Raw genomic sequence first — 15,773 nt, 5'->3', positions numbered from 1 at the left:
GGTTTCCCTATTTATTGCCAAAATGACCCATAAAAGGAACTAATTCCTGTTTATATGTCAGCCTGCTCTTAAGAGATGGCCGTGGAGGATATTTTAGAGGAGAAACTTCGGGTCACAGTCGAGTTATCGTATGCGCACGCACACGGTCCGGCCATTCGCCTTTTCTCCCCAACAACTCGGCTTCTTTAGTATGCAATTCCTTTAGTCGTCAAGAGGGAATGATCCTCACACTAATGAACTGAGGCCTGCCACTTGAATGTAAAACAGGTTTTAACCCGTCTTCAATGTCAGAGCCCCTCCCTGGGGTTTCTTGAAACAACAACACCATCGCTAACACCAGCACGCTCCGCGTTTCAATCACAACGTCTGTCTTTGTCTCGACCCTCCGGCCTATTACTCTGACAGCTCACCGACTCCGCTTCAAAGACACGGAGCCAGAGTTATGAATCTGTACACGGATTATGATGAACGCCAATCAAAAGGCTTTATTGTGAGCGGAGCGGAAGAGTTGACAGAGTTGGGTAGCTTACATGTGCTCCCAGAGGGAGCTGTTGTTAAAGCAGCTTATCACATCAATCCGATCCATGTTCTTTCATCTTTCCTTTCTTTTCCTCTTCTTTTGAACTTGTTAACATGGAACGGTGTGGATTACAAAATTTACACAAGATAATAGTCGATTGTTAATCCCTTTTGAATGTTCACTTTTCAAATCCAAAAGCAATCCCCTTTACGCCATTCAAGACAGCGGCTTCAAATGTTTTAAAGTTTCCGAGCATGCAACTGGTGTCTTTTTTTTGCCATTGTATTTTTTAGGCTGTTCTTAAAAGGATCACTCTGTCAAAAATTAATTCTGGCATCATTTACCCACATGTCGCTGCAAACCTATACTTACTTTTTTTTAAAAAACACCAAACCAGACATTTTAAACGATGTGCTGGATGAACCTTTTCATGCTTTTACAGTGAATGAGGACAGAAGCTTTCAAGGCTTCAAAATGGATGTAAAAAGGCCATTAATAGTATATTATAGTACACTTGGTGTGAGAATCAGAATTAATTTTAAGTTTATTCATCATTCTCTAAAACAGTGTTTCCCAACCGGGGTGCCGCGGCACCCTGGGGTGCCGTCTGTCGAAAGCAGGGGTGCCGTGTAAAAAATCATTTTTTAATATTTTTAAATAGCTAAAATGTTCAAAAAAGCATCTATTATATAATATCAATTTCTGATGTCGCCAATAATTAGAGATGCAAAATGAGTTCACCGCTCAGGTTTCACTTTCACGTGGTGTGAAGCTCTGCGTATTATCCCGCTCTATGCGTGTGCGCTACGCTCAGTCGCTCCTCTCGTATACTGTTCATGCTCATCAATTGTGACAAAATTAATTTTATAGGGTGCCACAAGTTTGTTAACATTTCCAAAGGGTGCCGTGACTAAAAAAAGGTTGGGAAACACTGCTCTAAAACACTTAAAATCCACCGCTTTGGCACGGAAGTAGTGATGTACGTGCGATTCGTGAATGAATGTTTCTGAGTTATGTCTTTTTAATGAAACTGCTTGATCTGGTTCGCAACATTGGTCTAAATCAGGGATGGCGAATGTCGGTCCTGGAGAGCCGCAGCCCTACTGCAGGGCTGCGGCTCTCCAGGACCGGAGTTCGTCACCCCTGGTCTAAATGATTCTTTCAAAGATTCATCTGGTTCTCTAATTTAACTGCCTCAGTGATCCAGTCACACAAGACAAACTGACCTCTTTTTTACACTTTATGGTGCTTTTTGAAGCTTGAAGGCTTTAGTCCTCCTTCACTGTAAAAATAGTGACCAGAATATGGACATTTATCCATATTTTGTAAACTATAGAAATTGGGGGTGGGCGATATGACCAAAACCTTACATAATGAGTAATTGTATTTCAGTAGAACAAATAAATAAGAAATGCTTCATACATTATTATAAAGTAATCACATTTATAAAAACACTGCAGATTCTTCACGGTGTAAAAGCAATATATATTTCTTCTTATGAAAGTTACAAAAGTGATTTAGTCAAGAGCAGTGAGAGATTTTCTCTCTTTTGTTGTTTGATCAACATGAATGACAGACAGCAGGAACATTAGACTGCTGTTACTTTAAGAGCTGCCCCGATCCAATATACTGTTACATGTGTTTGGTTTCTCTGCTGTTTGTTTTCACTTAAGACCTTAATTACTGTTTATGAGGATAATTGCAAAAATGGGCATTTTGACACATACAAGTGTGTATTTAACCATTCAGGGCCTATAAAGCGGCACAAATAGCTCTGTTCAATACTCCCGTGCTATGTGCAACGTCTTCATGTGCGCACGCCTCTCAGACAGCACTTAGCCAGTGTGCGCATATAGTGAAATGTGTTGTCTTTCGATAACATTTCAACGGCTTAAAATCACTTGCTTTTAAAGTGCAATGCTTAAAAACGCATGCAAACGATAGGTTTTCGTGACCCCGTAGCACAGCAATGTCATGTGAGCATGTAGAGACGATGATAGAGACTATAGTCAAAAATTTCTACTGGTTAATCGTGTCTGCTGGTATATCGCTCACTGAGCAACCAGTATAATTTTTACTGATTTTGCATAACCAAAAAGTCATGGGTTTGGAAAATGAGGGTGAGTAAATTATAACAATTTTTTCAATTGTCATTATTTATTCACCCTCATATCATTCCAAACCCCTTTTAATTTCTTTATTAATGAACCACTGATGCATCTTGACTGGTCAAGTTCGAATATGCAAAGGACAAAAATGACAGCACAAAGAAATACTCCATTATTGGAATAGAGTTTATTATTGTTGTTTGGATTATCATAATAATTGTTTTTACAGTGTATCATTTTCATTTAATGCTCATGGTGCTGTATTTTCACAAACATCTCATCATAAAGAAGCTAGAATCACAGTGATGGTAAAGGTTAAGGGAACACCAACTCGTGCTGAAGTTTCAGGACTGATTCTCAACTATTTACACATTCACCCTCAATCACAAATACAAATAGAAACCATCTCATATCATTTAGTGCTACTGAAAACCATCATATCTGGTAATACTGCATGGGCAGAGAAACCTGCATACACAAAAAAACAACAAAAAACCTAGAAAATGTTCACATGGTGAATCTTGTATCTGTCCTTTTGTAATTAGCTACTGCTTAAACCACATTGTTATCTTCAATGTGGTTTCATCAGTTGAAACCCTGAAAGGGATTGAATTTTCTGTCATCTATTCATCCTCATGAAAGGTACCCATGACGTTGTATAATTATTTAATTTTTTTACATCTTTAAATAACATAGACCTTATTGTTCTACACCCTGACTTCAAAAAACTAGTGAGCTGCCTCACATTTTATGTCTACAGACACAAAAGAAAACTCTTTGATTCCAATCATTTTACATTAGCGTGTTTCTAAGCTAAAAATACTTTGAGCACAAAGAATATATTGTACACACAAACACTGCTGCAATGCATTCTGGGATCTACATTCAAATGAGACCTTAGAATCTGGCAAAAATGCGGTATCTCATTTTAATATTTACTATTTTACTGTCTGTCTTACATGAGGAGCATGGAAAATGCCTTACAATGCTACGCAGCTCACTAGGTTTTGGAACAGTGTGCCTTAGCTTTACATAGTGGGGTGAATCTCAGTGTCACAGGTAATATTTTACTTCAAAATCAAATGCCTATTTTTAGGACCATTAAGATTTTTTTGCAGTTTGGTGGTATTTTAATGAAATTTGCGCACATTCTCCCCCAAATTCTCAAGGAGTAATGTCTACTTGTTTTGCACTTTTTTTTTTTTTGTGTAATTCTTTTAGGTTTCTTTTTGGTGATTTTCACTAAATGCAAGTACTTTTTGCATTACAGTAATGAGAATTTGTAGTGAATGTACTTAATTCACATTTCAATAATGTCATAAAAAAGGAATATAAATAAGCAAAATACAATTAATTTCTTTGGATTTTTGAGTGAAATATGACCTGGACATGTTTATGACAAGGTTTGTGATATCCAGTGGACAATTTATTTTAAAATAAAACATTACACCTTTATATAACAGACAACATTCTCCACACTTTAGTTTCTGGAATCATCGGCACATTTCTGGCACAACTATTGTAAACTTAATTCTTGTGGTTTTTATAGTAGGAGAACTAGAATGTCTGGCCATGGATGAAGTGCTACGTGTATGCAACAATATACTATAAGTGCTTGGACATGATACATGACAAATAGACACACTTAACCACCACCACCCCCCAAAACCCCCAAATTTCTAATAGGAAGATTAGTCCATGATATTTGCTCATGTCTTGTGAAAAAAAAAAAAAAACATTTGGAGCATTTGCATGTATGGAGTCTCTTAACTCAGCGTTATCTATATATGGCTATGACCTTGAATTAATCATTTTTCAAGTGATTCTTTTTAGATGCATTTTTAATACAAAAATGAAAATTCTACACTGTTCAAAAGTTCTAATCTTTATTTTCATTACGACCCCTCTGTCAGTCAGGGACCTGTGGACTGTGCTTTCTTATGTATTGTTTCCTTAGGAATGTCTTATTTGGCAGTTGCCACCATTCTTCTTTTGTCCATACTTGCATATTCCTGTGTGTTTTCTTAAATGTATGGGGACTTGGAAAAAATTTATAGGTGGGCCCATCTCCCTAGGGGTCAAAGAGGACCTTTGTACGCAACCCCAGGACAATGTCCTCGGCTCTCCTTCCACATGACAGACCTGTATTTCCAGTGATTTAGGCCTCAATGATGGCCCCTTGGTGTAAGTTGCATGATGTCCTTCATATGTTCATTATGGCTTTGACTGCTTGTCCAGAGAGAGGAAGACACACTAACAAATTAACAGAGAAAAGTCTGGAGAGGATGCTCGGAAGACTGTTTGAAAAACCCCAAGTTCTTCTGCAGTTCCTCTCTCAACGTTGTACCCTGTCCTTTATGACCTCTTCCACCTCCCCTTTATATTTTTATCTGTCTTTGTCCTTCAATCCTTATCTGTCCCTGCTGCTCCCCTCAGTCCGTTCATACAGAAGGGCAGAGTTGGAGGAAAAGTGTGTTCAGCTGGAGAAAAACCACTGAAGGGAGGCAGAGAGGCAATCCTTTGCAAGTGGGGAAAGAAAGCGGGAGTTTTGGCCGCATGGTCTGAGCGGTGCCCTTCAGTGTGAGCTATAGGCATCTCAGGTGGGGCGTAGCGAATAGTGCTGGGAGCATAGAGACTCTGAGGCCCCTGTGGGCCGAGAGCCAGGGGATGAAATAGCACATGTCCTGCAGCCCCACTAGCAGTCAGTCTCTGCAGCAGTTCGAAGTCTGGAGCACGCCCTCCGTGGATGGACCGATCATCTCTGGGCAGGGATGAGGCCAGAATGGGCGGAGACAGGGTCGGGGAGGGTGGGTTGAACAGACCCTTAGATGGATTTTCTGTCGGGGTGGAGTTTTGAGGTTGGGAAGGTGGACTGCTGCCATTGGTTCCTCCACTGCTGGGCTGAGCTTGGCTCCAACGCCTCTCAGAACCCACACCTACACTTGTTCCCATTACTTCTTGTTCAGTCTTAATATTCGACCCGGAACTGGTCGCCACACTCTTAAGATGCTGGATCACTGCACGACCGTTGTGGATCTTACTTGCTCCATTGGCCCCGTTGCCTTGTTTCAACTGCCCCTCTTCGCTCTTCACCCGTTTGCTGGTGGGGTTGTGGTCCCACTCGCTCTCCCTCTCATCGTCCTCTTCCACCTCGCTGTCACTGGCTTGATCTGAGGAGGTACATGGGCTGTCCTCTCTCTGCCGGAACACCTCCATCTGCCTCCTCACCTCAGGAGGACCACTTTCAGCATCAGACTGGTGCGATCTCTTTCTGGTGTTCTCTGATTGGCTGCCAGCAGTGTGTGAGAAGGCTTCCTTCCCTTTGTGGTCTGTCTCGGTCCTGCCTTTCAATGGCTGTGTCCCTGTGGAGCCTGAAGTAAAGATAACTCTGCTGATTTGGGCTGTTGAGTAACGTACTACCAGTGTGTGTATGGATAATTCTGTGAGGGGCTAAAAGCATACCTTGTGCCTTTGGAGAGCTTTTGCGTGGGGAGGAGCTTGCTTGAAGCCTCTCTGCCCTCAGGCTTTCTGGGAGTTGTAATAAGTCCAGAGGCATGTCTGCCAGCTCTGGTCGACTGAAAATACAGATAAAAGAGTGTGAGCAGTTTACCTTAGGGAGCTTTACACATTTAACAGTCTAAATGCTAAACTCTATGCCACAGGTTAACAGAGTGTTCTCCAATCATTTAGTATGGTTGAATCACACAACAAGTTGTACAAATACTAACTTGAATAGTACTGGAATCTTATATAGTACCTGTTCTGAAACATAAGTAAGCTGCCTAACTAGACAGCAATTTAAGGCATAATTTCACCCCTTTCTTACAATCGACTGCAGGCTCACATTCAAATCTGCCTCCATTCAATCAACAACCAATAAATTGAAACAAGTCCTCACCCTACTTACTGTTTCTTTTTCAACATTCTGTTTCACTCAGAAAAGATCTGATGCTACTTTTGTTTCATCACAACTTTTAAATAACTTGTTTGGCAAATTCTAAGTAGGGATGTTAAAGTGAGGAAAAAACTTGCCACAAAACAAAACCAGTACTACTGGCAACACTTTGGACGCTTTCATTTTTGCTTTCGAATTCGCAATCTTGGTGTTAACGTTTTACAAGAAAAGGTAATTGTCTGTTGCGCTTAAGTTTAAAACGAATGCTCGAAAGATGGATTCATTATTATTCTTCATGACATGACATGTAGCCAAGTAGGTTGTCCCATACTCGGAATTTGTGCTCTGCATTTATCCCATCCAAATGCACACACATAGTAGTGAACACACACACACCATGAACACACAACCGGAGCAGTGGGTTCCCATTTTTGCTGTGGCGCTTGGGGAGCAATTGGGGGTTCGGTGCCTTGCTCAAGGGCACCTCAGTTGTGGGTAATGGGGGTGGAAGAGCGCTGGTCGTTTACTCCCTCAACCTAAATTTCCTGCCAGTACTGAGACACAAACTCGCGACATCCGGGTTACAAATCTGACTCTCTAACCGTTAGGCCACAACTGCACAACAGCAATAAAACGTACAATAACAAACTAGCTTATAAACATTGATTAACAAAAATGAAAGAGGCATGGCATACACCACATGCTGTATTATATATTGACTAATAGATTACAGAAAGTTTAGCAAACACTGAAATCATATTAAAATAAATAAATAAATAAGTAAATAGGTTGTCGGTGAGAGTGCTTGCATGTTTTTTGCAAAGACAACCAACATATTCACCTTCTCTGGTAAGGTTTAAGAAACGGTCTTTTACTTTACTTTTACATGTCGCTTGAAAACCAAACGTCTGTCCGCCATCATTTCCTCAGTATCCATGTAATTTTTGCTACGCATACATGCCGACGTGGCGAGTATAAACCCAGGGTTCCCACACCTTGGTTAACTTCAAATTCAAGGACCTTTGAATTACTTTCCAGGTCCAATACCCTCAAATTCAAGGATTTAATGTGGGGACACATTTCAAGTGAGAGCAAGATTACATCGTGTTACCTTGTAAGATACATTGTTACAGTTTTCATGTGTCAAACACAACTATATAAAAAAGCATTTTTTTTGGCCATATGACAGAGATCTGATATTATATTTGTCGTATTTCTGTTTTGCATAAAACTGAAGAATATTCGGTACATCCTATACTGTATTCTACAATGATCTGATATTAACTTTTGCATGGATTTTTTTTAAAAGAGCTTAGGCTCATGTAACCAGACGTTTTAAGATATATGAATATGCGTTTAAGTTTTTCTTGCCTCATGGGTTTACATTATCTTAACAAGCAAAGCAATTCAACATTAATTTTACAGTGTGTCTGTGAAACGTTGCGGTACCATCGTAGTAGTTTTGTGCGCGCGTGAACATCGTGGCAACGTACAACACAAAGTACCTCACGCGGGAAACACTTCACGTAACCCGTAAATGCGCGTAACTAAGGTAAATCAAGCAAGCCAATATGCATAGGCCACGAAGTGTTGGCGAAATAACACATTAGCGGACCGGAGGGAATAATATGGATTTTTTTCTAAAGAAAACGTCTTGCACAAAATAAATTCAAGCACTTTCAACCTGTATCTATGTATGCTTATTTTCACAAACTTTCCAGGTCCTTGAAAATTTTTTTTCAGATTCACAAACTTTCAAGGATTTCAAGGACCCGTGGGAACCCTGTAAACCAGGCTATACACTCAAAGCACTCACATTGAAAGTGCTTCTTCATGCGATTAGTGAACTCCTGCTGCGGCTCTGCAGCGCGAACTGTATGGAGCAGAGCAGACATTTTCAGTTTACTGTAGCGTATGTTGTCCAGCTAAACATACTTTTTATTTCTATAAAAAGCAAAACGACAGTGGGGGCAGTACCGTGGTAGGCAAATAATGTATTTGGTGTATGGACAAACTCCGGGTAATACCAGTAACACCGACTACCGCAGCAAACCTAATTCTAAAGGCCATTTCACACTAAGCACGACGTGAAAAGTCGATGCGAATTCACGCCTGCACACTAGGTGGCGACCGAGCAACAATGCATTTTTTCTCAGATATGTATCTCATATATAGATTTAACATTGTCCGTTAGTCAACAGCAGTAAATTAAAATAAAGTTGGATTCTACACCAGAAACACAAACTATCTATAATGCTTACAAGTATATCTTAAAATATAATTAGAGGTACAATTAGCATCAAGCTACACTTGAAATTTTATTTGATTGTTTTTTCTTAAAACCATAGAACTCATAACATTCGCGCACATGGAAGAAAACGGTACTCTTCAGAACACAGAAATGATATTCTATATAAAGAATGTGAGAATGAATCTGTTCTCTGATACCAATGATAACAAGAACTCCCCTCTCATTCTCTCTCAGAATACTCTTCTTAAGTGTTTGTTTAGACTGGTTTTCAATACAGCGCCACCACCCTTGCCCTTTTGTGCAACAGCATCTGCTCCTGGCACGTGCTCTAAGCTCTAAGCCCATTTCATAATGGAGCGATATCTACAGCGGATCTAAATATTTATAATTAATTATAACTAGTTATGATTAATTATTCATATTTCCCTATGAGCTGATTCGCTACAGACGGGAAAAAAACCATTGGGTCTATTGTTTCAATTCAAAATTGTTACATAGTATGTTTAAATGTTTTATCTTCTTGTTTATTTTATATATGGTCTAGCATCCTTTTTTGAAATCACTCAACAGCACATTGGTCAACTGTCATTGTTTTTAATTGTGCTCTATAAATACATTGACATTTTACAAGGTAGTCTAAGAATGCTTTGCAACAAAGTTGGTGGAAAAAATTATTCAAAATTGCAGACAGATCGAGAGAAGTTATGAAATGTATTGAAATGTATGATAGTTTGATCTAATTAAAATTTTACTTTTGCAACAAGCAAAAATCCAAGATGGCAGACAAATAAAAAGAAGTTCTATAACGTAGCAATAAAAATTGACATTTTTAAAGTGAATTATTTGACCCAAAATTTGTGTATGCAATGTATTTTATACTTGGAGTATTGCGTCATTTGCTTAGCAACATGTGCTAATGGCAAACTCTTGGGATCAGCTGTAAAAACTGAATTTCTCTTGTGTTGTGCAGCAGAACTGCTATTCTTCTGGTGCCAGTAAATTACCTTTACTGACTATGTAGATTGTTTCAAATCAGTCAAAGGAAGGTACCTTACCAGTAGGCAGCAACACAGTTCACTATATTTTGGAACACAGCTTCAGAGTTTCCTCCTCATAGAGATTAACAGCACCGTAAGAGAGGTACTCACTTGTGATACCGCTTCCGAACACACACACACACACACACACACACACTAGAAAAGCCCTTCTGAACATGAACATGGCTCCAGCAGGGTGCTATAGAAGTTAATTAGCTATCGTAATTACAAAGCTAATTAACTAAAACGCCATTCAGCCAGAAAATTTTGACATCCATTTGGTGTAATTATATATCACCAGTCCAATTATCACTGAAATTCAGCCAATTTTGACTTCTTTGAACGTGTGCGCTTGTGTGATGAAGATTACTGTAGACAGATGGAGAGGAAGAGCGCTTACGAGGGCCTCTGTGGAAACTCTCAGCACATTAACATTTTTATACTGTAGCACAACACTCAAAAACACAAACACACAAGGTCACTAAGACACTGACCTGAGCACGTAGTTGACTCAGATGACGTTACGCTCATGGGGCGCTTTGTGGTTAATGGACACGGTGGCACAGGACTGAATCCACAGATACCCTCCTCTCCTTTGCAACCAGCGATAATACCCCGTCACAACCTGCCCTTTCCGCAGCACTAAGAAAGAATAATTAACAGATATACATTTATATTTAGGTAAGGAGTCTGATTAAATAATAGATTTTAAAATGCAAAAACCACATGAGATGGCTAAAAAAAAAGATACATTTTATAACCTGGATGTGGAGAAGAATTTCACAATTTGTTTATTTGGCTAGGGGGCGCTGTTGTCAAAATGTAAAATGTAAACAGCAGCTTCAGGCTCTTAAACTGACAAAACAGATACAGCTGTTCTTTAATCATGAACTAAAAAAGGTTCTTTTTTTCTTTTCCATTACTTTTATTATTCACCTTGCAGCCACCCTCAATAAAGCTCTTCATATTTCCTTATCCTACAATCTATTGGTCATTATGACAAAATAAAATCCAATAGTGTGATTAAGTTCATGACATGAAACACATACTAATAAATAAATAAAATATATAATGTCTGTTATATAATATACAACTTTGAGAGAGATGTGTGACAGGTAATACGTTTTTTTTAGAGATGGGATGGCAAATAGATTGCAAATCTTGACAGGCTTACAGTCTTCATGGCTCTGCCTGATGGTGTCCAGGTCTTCTGCATGGATGAAGTGGTAGCAGGTATGTCCAACCACCTCAGCTGGGCTCAGGTCCATATACTCTGAAATCCTACAAAATCCATACAAGTACACATATAAGAGTGACATTGTCTGTAACACAATGAGTTTTTAGTTTGAGTGCATATTAATTTTTATCTAATTTTTTAATCATTCTTTCAGCTATGTAGTGTAATTCTATTCCACAGGCTTGAGACATAGTGTTGATGCGATAACACATATTTGGTACGCGTTATCATTTACACCAATAATGGGCAAACACTATGGCAAAGGTAGCAGAATATATTGTAACTGAGACTGAGGCATGCTGGGACTTTACCTGTTCTCACAGTAGGTGACCTGCAGGTCCATGTTGACTCTGAAGACAAACATGTGACTTTCCATGCGCACCTCATTGAGCATGGAGGGTGGAAGCGTGTGAGCCAGAGCAACCAATCCCATTGGTCGATGCAAGGGGCGGGAGGAGCCTGGCACCAGGGCTGGCCGACACCGAATCCGACCTGTCACATGAATCACCTGATAAGAAATTAAATAAGCAGTTCAGTTTTGAAATCATTCAATTATAAAAGAATGGGTAAATGCTAATATGCTAGTCCAGCGTTTCCCAACCATGTTCAATGTGCCCCCTACTAAATGGTTGGCTAGTATTATTCACAATTCAATAAAAGACATTAAAACACCTCTTCGTAAAAAATCTGACACTTTGAAGGCATGTGACTCTTTGTGCTGGTCTAAAAGGATGCAATAACTATGGAAGCCTGTTTCTGCCACTGAATTTTAAAAAAAGGTAATTGTGACTTTTTATCTTACAATTGCGAGAATTGCAATTCTGAGAAAAAAGTCAGTAAAGAATGTGAACTCGCAATAATTGTAAGAAAAAATTGCGAGTTAGAAACTATTTTGAGAAATGAAGTCAGAACTGTGAGATAAACATTTATATCTCGCAATTTTGAAAATAGGACTGATATTTTCTCCGAATTGCTAGTGTATATCTTGCAATTTTGACTTTATAACATGCCATTGTGAGTTATTAAATCAGAATTGTGATTTAATACTGTAATACTGTAACTGTGTGTTTAAATACTGTAAACTCACAATTCTGAGAAAATATCAGTCCTTTTTTCCCCTCAGAATTGGTCTTGTGAGTTTATATCTCACAATTCTGAGAAACAAAGTCAGAATTGCTAGATGTAAACTTGCAATTGCAAGAAAAAAGTCAGAACTGTGAGATACAAACTCGCAATTCTGAGAAAAGTCAGAATTGTGAGATGTAAGCTCGCAATTGCGAGAAAAGTCAGAATTGCGAGTTTATATCATGTAATTCTGAGAAAAAAAGTCAGAATTGCGAGACGTAAACTCACAATTACAAGAAAAAAGTCACAATTTTGAGATAAAAAGTCACAATTACCTTCTATTTATTCAAATTCAAATGTTTATCATACAGAATTTTCGCACTGAACATGTCTTTGTGTACACATGTCTTAAGCCAACAGAAGAAAATCCTTAAAATTTGTGCTACAATTTAACACACAAGACGGTACGTCTCCAATCAAGGACTCACTTTATAGCCTGAAGATTTAACGTGGAGGCCACGCTTGGTGAGGGTGGATTTCATCCTGATGAAGAATCCACGTTCCGATAACTCACTGACTGGAGAACAGGGACAAGATGGTACTACAGGAGAAAACACACACACATCACAAAGATATCCACCCTTTGAACAATATTTCACTATCCACGGATATATGACAACAAAAATTAACAGCTAGACCAGGGGTGTACAATCCTCCTCCTGGAGGGCCAATGTCCTGCAGATTTTAGCTCCAACACACTTGCCTAAATATTTCTGAAGACTGATTAACTGATTCAGGTGTGTTTAATTAGTGTTGGAGCTAAACTTTGCAGGACAGTGGCCCTCCAGGAACAGGTATTGGACAGGTATTTGGATCACATATATGGAAAATCGTATTTTGTGTTTTGGCGAATTTATGTAAATTTATATGATCTCATAATTTTCAGTATCATTTTATTTTTTACCTGTGGCCCAGTTATAATTTTTTTTTCACCAAAAGCAGTCATATTTTCATTTTCATGATCATTTTCCACCCTCCTCTCTGACCCTTAGGATGAAACAAGCGGTTTTTGCTGCCGTGTTTCAAGCCTTCTATGCAAATATCCTCTTGAAAATGAGAAACAGCATTTTCCTGCAGAGCGGCTGGTGTTCTGCCCTGGATCAGCACAAGATCTGAAAGGCATTGGTGTGCCAACACCAAATAGTGTATGTGGGTGGTCGTTTTAATGCATGTATCTTATTGATGACAAAAAGTTATTCCAGCAGCATAGTTTGATCTTAGGTTTTGAGTTCTGAAAGTATAATTCAATATAATTTTTGTGTATCTATTTGAACTATTTATGTCAAAGGAGACAAAAGACATTGAGGAAAAATTAGAGATGAATAAAGCTAGACCTCTGAAGGCGTGTTACCTGGTTCTGGAGTGCCGGCCAGTGAGGATGTGGAGGCGGAGTTTGAAGCGCTCTCATGGGACGTTTGACAGCCTGCCTCTGCCCGGAGGTGTGGCCTAATGCCAAGACGCTCTGCCATCTCAACATGATCCGCAGGGTGGATGTAATCGAATACGCTACTTCCAGTCAACTCAACCTGAGCATGCGGATACACACATAAATACACAACCACACAGATCAATATAGAATAACATTCATATAAGAAACATGACATAGATCACAACATATTGGCTAACAAGCCAATGAGAGACCTTGAAAAACACAAGCTCGTCTATAGCTATTCCTACATTTGTAATGTGTAAGTGTACAAACGCACACACTACTAAAACCTTACACTGGGGGAAGCAAACATCAGAGAGAGAGATAAAAGCAATGTTACACATAAAACATTAATTATAGCGTTCCATGACCTGAATATTCTACCTGCTGCATTTTACAAAATGAATAAGAAACTCAAAAACAGGTGAGCTTCATAAAACAAACCGACCATGTATAGCTATAACAATGTTACAAATCTTTGCAAATCTGTATGGTTTTCCTTCTTTTGTGAAAAACAAAAGCATGTCCAAGCTGCTTTTTTAAAGCTTTTTTTATGCAAACAAAAGTGCATGGGGACCAAGATGGTCAAGATTCAAAGGGACAAAAAACACAGACCATTCTAAACCAGTAGTTCTCAACCGTTTTGGCTCCAAGGCCCCTCATTCACTACAATATCTGAATTCCCAACATTCATAGTTTCTGTAAATTTCGATCTAAGTTTACAGAGGAATTTTTCCTTTTTAAGCTTCCCACTCTTTTCAGCCATTGAATTTACATGCCTCGCCCAGTTGTTTATGATTTACTGGAAAATAACTAAGACTAAGGATTTTTATAGCTTTGAGAAATTAGAAAAAAAAAATCCATGGAGTTTTTGGAGGTCTACCTTAATATCCAAAGAAATATACAAAATATCTTGCATCAACGTACTTTAATGCATATTTTGAATTTTTATTTAATCATTCAGATAATTTTTTAATCATTTTGAGGCTTTCTGAGTTGATAACCACTGTCCTTTACAATATGATTATATATATTTTTAAATCGCAAGCAGGAAGGATATTTGGCAGTTGCGACAGAGGAAATAATTGTATTAATTTCTTTAAGATGTATTTTTTAATGAGTTTTTAATTTTATTTGCATGGCTTTAAAAGATTATAGGAATGGTCATACAGACATTTATGGCACTTTCAACAACAACAAAAAAAAATCTTTATTTGAATATTAAAAAAGAGCAACCTGGTCATTCTGCAAAACATCTCCTTTTGTGTTGTACAAAAGAAATAAAGGAATTGGATTGATAGGTACATGAGTACACTTGTATCCATATGTGTATACTGTTTATATAAATTCTCTTACTACTTTGCTCAACTAGTAAGAGTGAAAAAAATGGTATTCTGCGGATCTATTAAAAAGTAATCTGTGTGGGTTAGATTTCATTCTACAGTATCTTGATAAAAGGCTGGTTTCTCCCTCACACCCTTGTCTGTGGGACAAAGCCATTTATTATGGGATTAGATCCATTTATGGAGGGATTTTAAAGGATTTTCCGCTGGCCGTCAAGGACACTAATGTGTCTGTGCAAGGCAGGTTGCATGCAAACAGAGGGAAGAGCAGAAAGGAGAGGGATAGACGGTGGAGTAAAGAGCGGGGCTGTGTAATTGGGGATCAGATGAGGGATGAATTGTGAAGAGTCTGGGGTTTTAAGCCCATGTCGGCTAATTGAGAGGTAAAGGTGGAGGTAAATCCAGCAGACAGGTGGTCTGACTTGGAGAACTTAATCTGATCTACAATGCTTTGGAGAGGGTTGTTTAGCTTGCCGCCGGAGTAGCGCCGATGGGATCTCAGATATTTGAAGACACCAAAGGTGCATGTGGGAGCTTTTGGGAAATATCAGTTAAAAGGATCCACTGGAGGACACTCGATTTGTAAGAATAAACGTAATTGTGAAAAGGCATGCAAGAGAGACTACTGGGTCTAGAACAGCATTTTATGTCTGATGTACTGCAATGAATCCATTCATTCTGACAATTCATTTTAAGGAACCAGTTTAAATTTGGAACCAATATATTTGGATAACCTGGTCCCAAAAGGAAGCGAACCTGGCCAAACTGTGATATACGTGTGTGTGTGTGTGTGTGTGTGTGTGTGTGTGTGTGTGTGTGTGTGTGTGT

At 38.8% G+C, this 15,773-nt stretch overlaps 1 protein-coding gene across 1 annotated transcript in view; it reads right to left on the bottom strand.

Annotated features, from left to right (window-relative positions):
• Positions 1–4,041: 4,041 nt before the first annotated feature.
• LOC107699220 (neuronal PAS domain-containing protein 1-like) overlaps positions 4,042–15,773 on the bottom strand; it is a 56,147-nt gene continuing 44,415 nt past the window's right edge. Inside the window, 7 exon segments of the mRNA XM_016500416.1 lie at positions 4,042–5,999; positions 6,091–6,203; positions 10,306–10,453; positions 10,986–11,092; positions 11,360–11,556; positions 12,602–12,714; positions 13,525–13,699. Coding sequence (XP_016355902.1) covers positions 5,032–5,999; positions 6,091–6,203; positions 10,306–10,453; positions 10,986–11,092; positions 11,360–11,556; positions 12,602–12,714; positions 13,525–13,699 — 1,821 coding nt within the window. The 3' untranslated portion in view covers positions 4,042–5,031.

The sequence above is a fragment of the Sinocyclocheilus anshuiensis genome, unplaced genomic scaffold (genome assembly GCF_001515605.1).
Source record: "Sinocyclocheilus anshuiensis isolate Anshui unplaced genomic scaffold, SAMN03320099.WGS_v1.1 scaffold242, whole genome shotgun sequence".
NCBI lineage: Eukaryota > Metazoa > Chordata > Actinopteri > Cypriniformes > Cyprinidae > Sinocyclocheilus > Sinocyclocheilus anshuiensis.
Note: the sequence above shows the minus strand (reverse complement) of the source record. Positions and strands in the feature narration are given on the sequence as shown.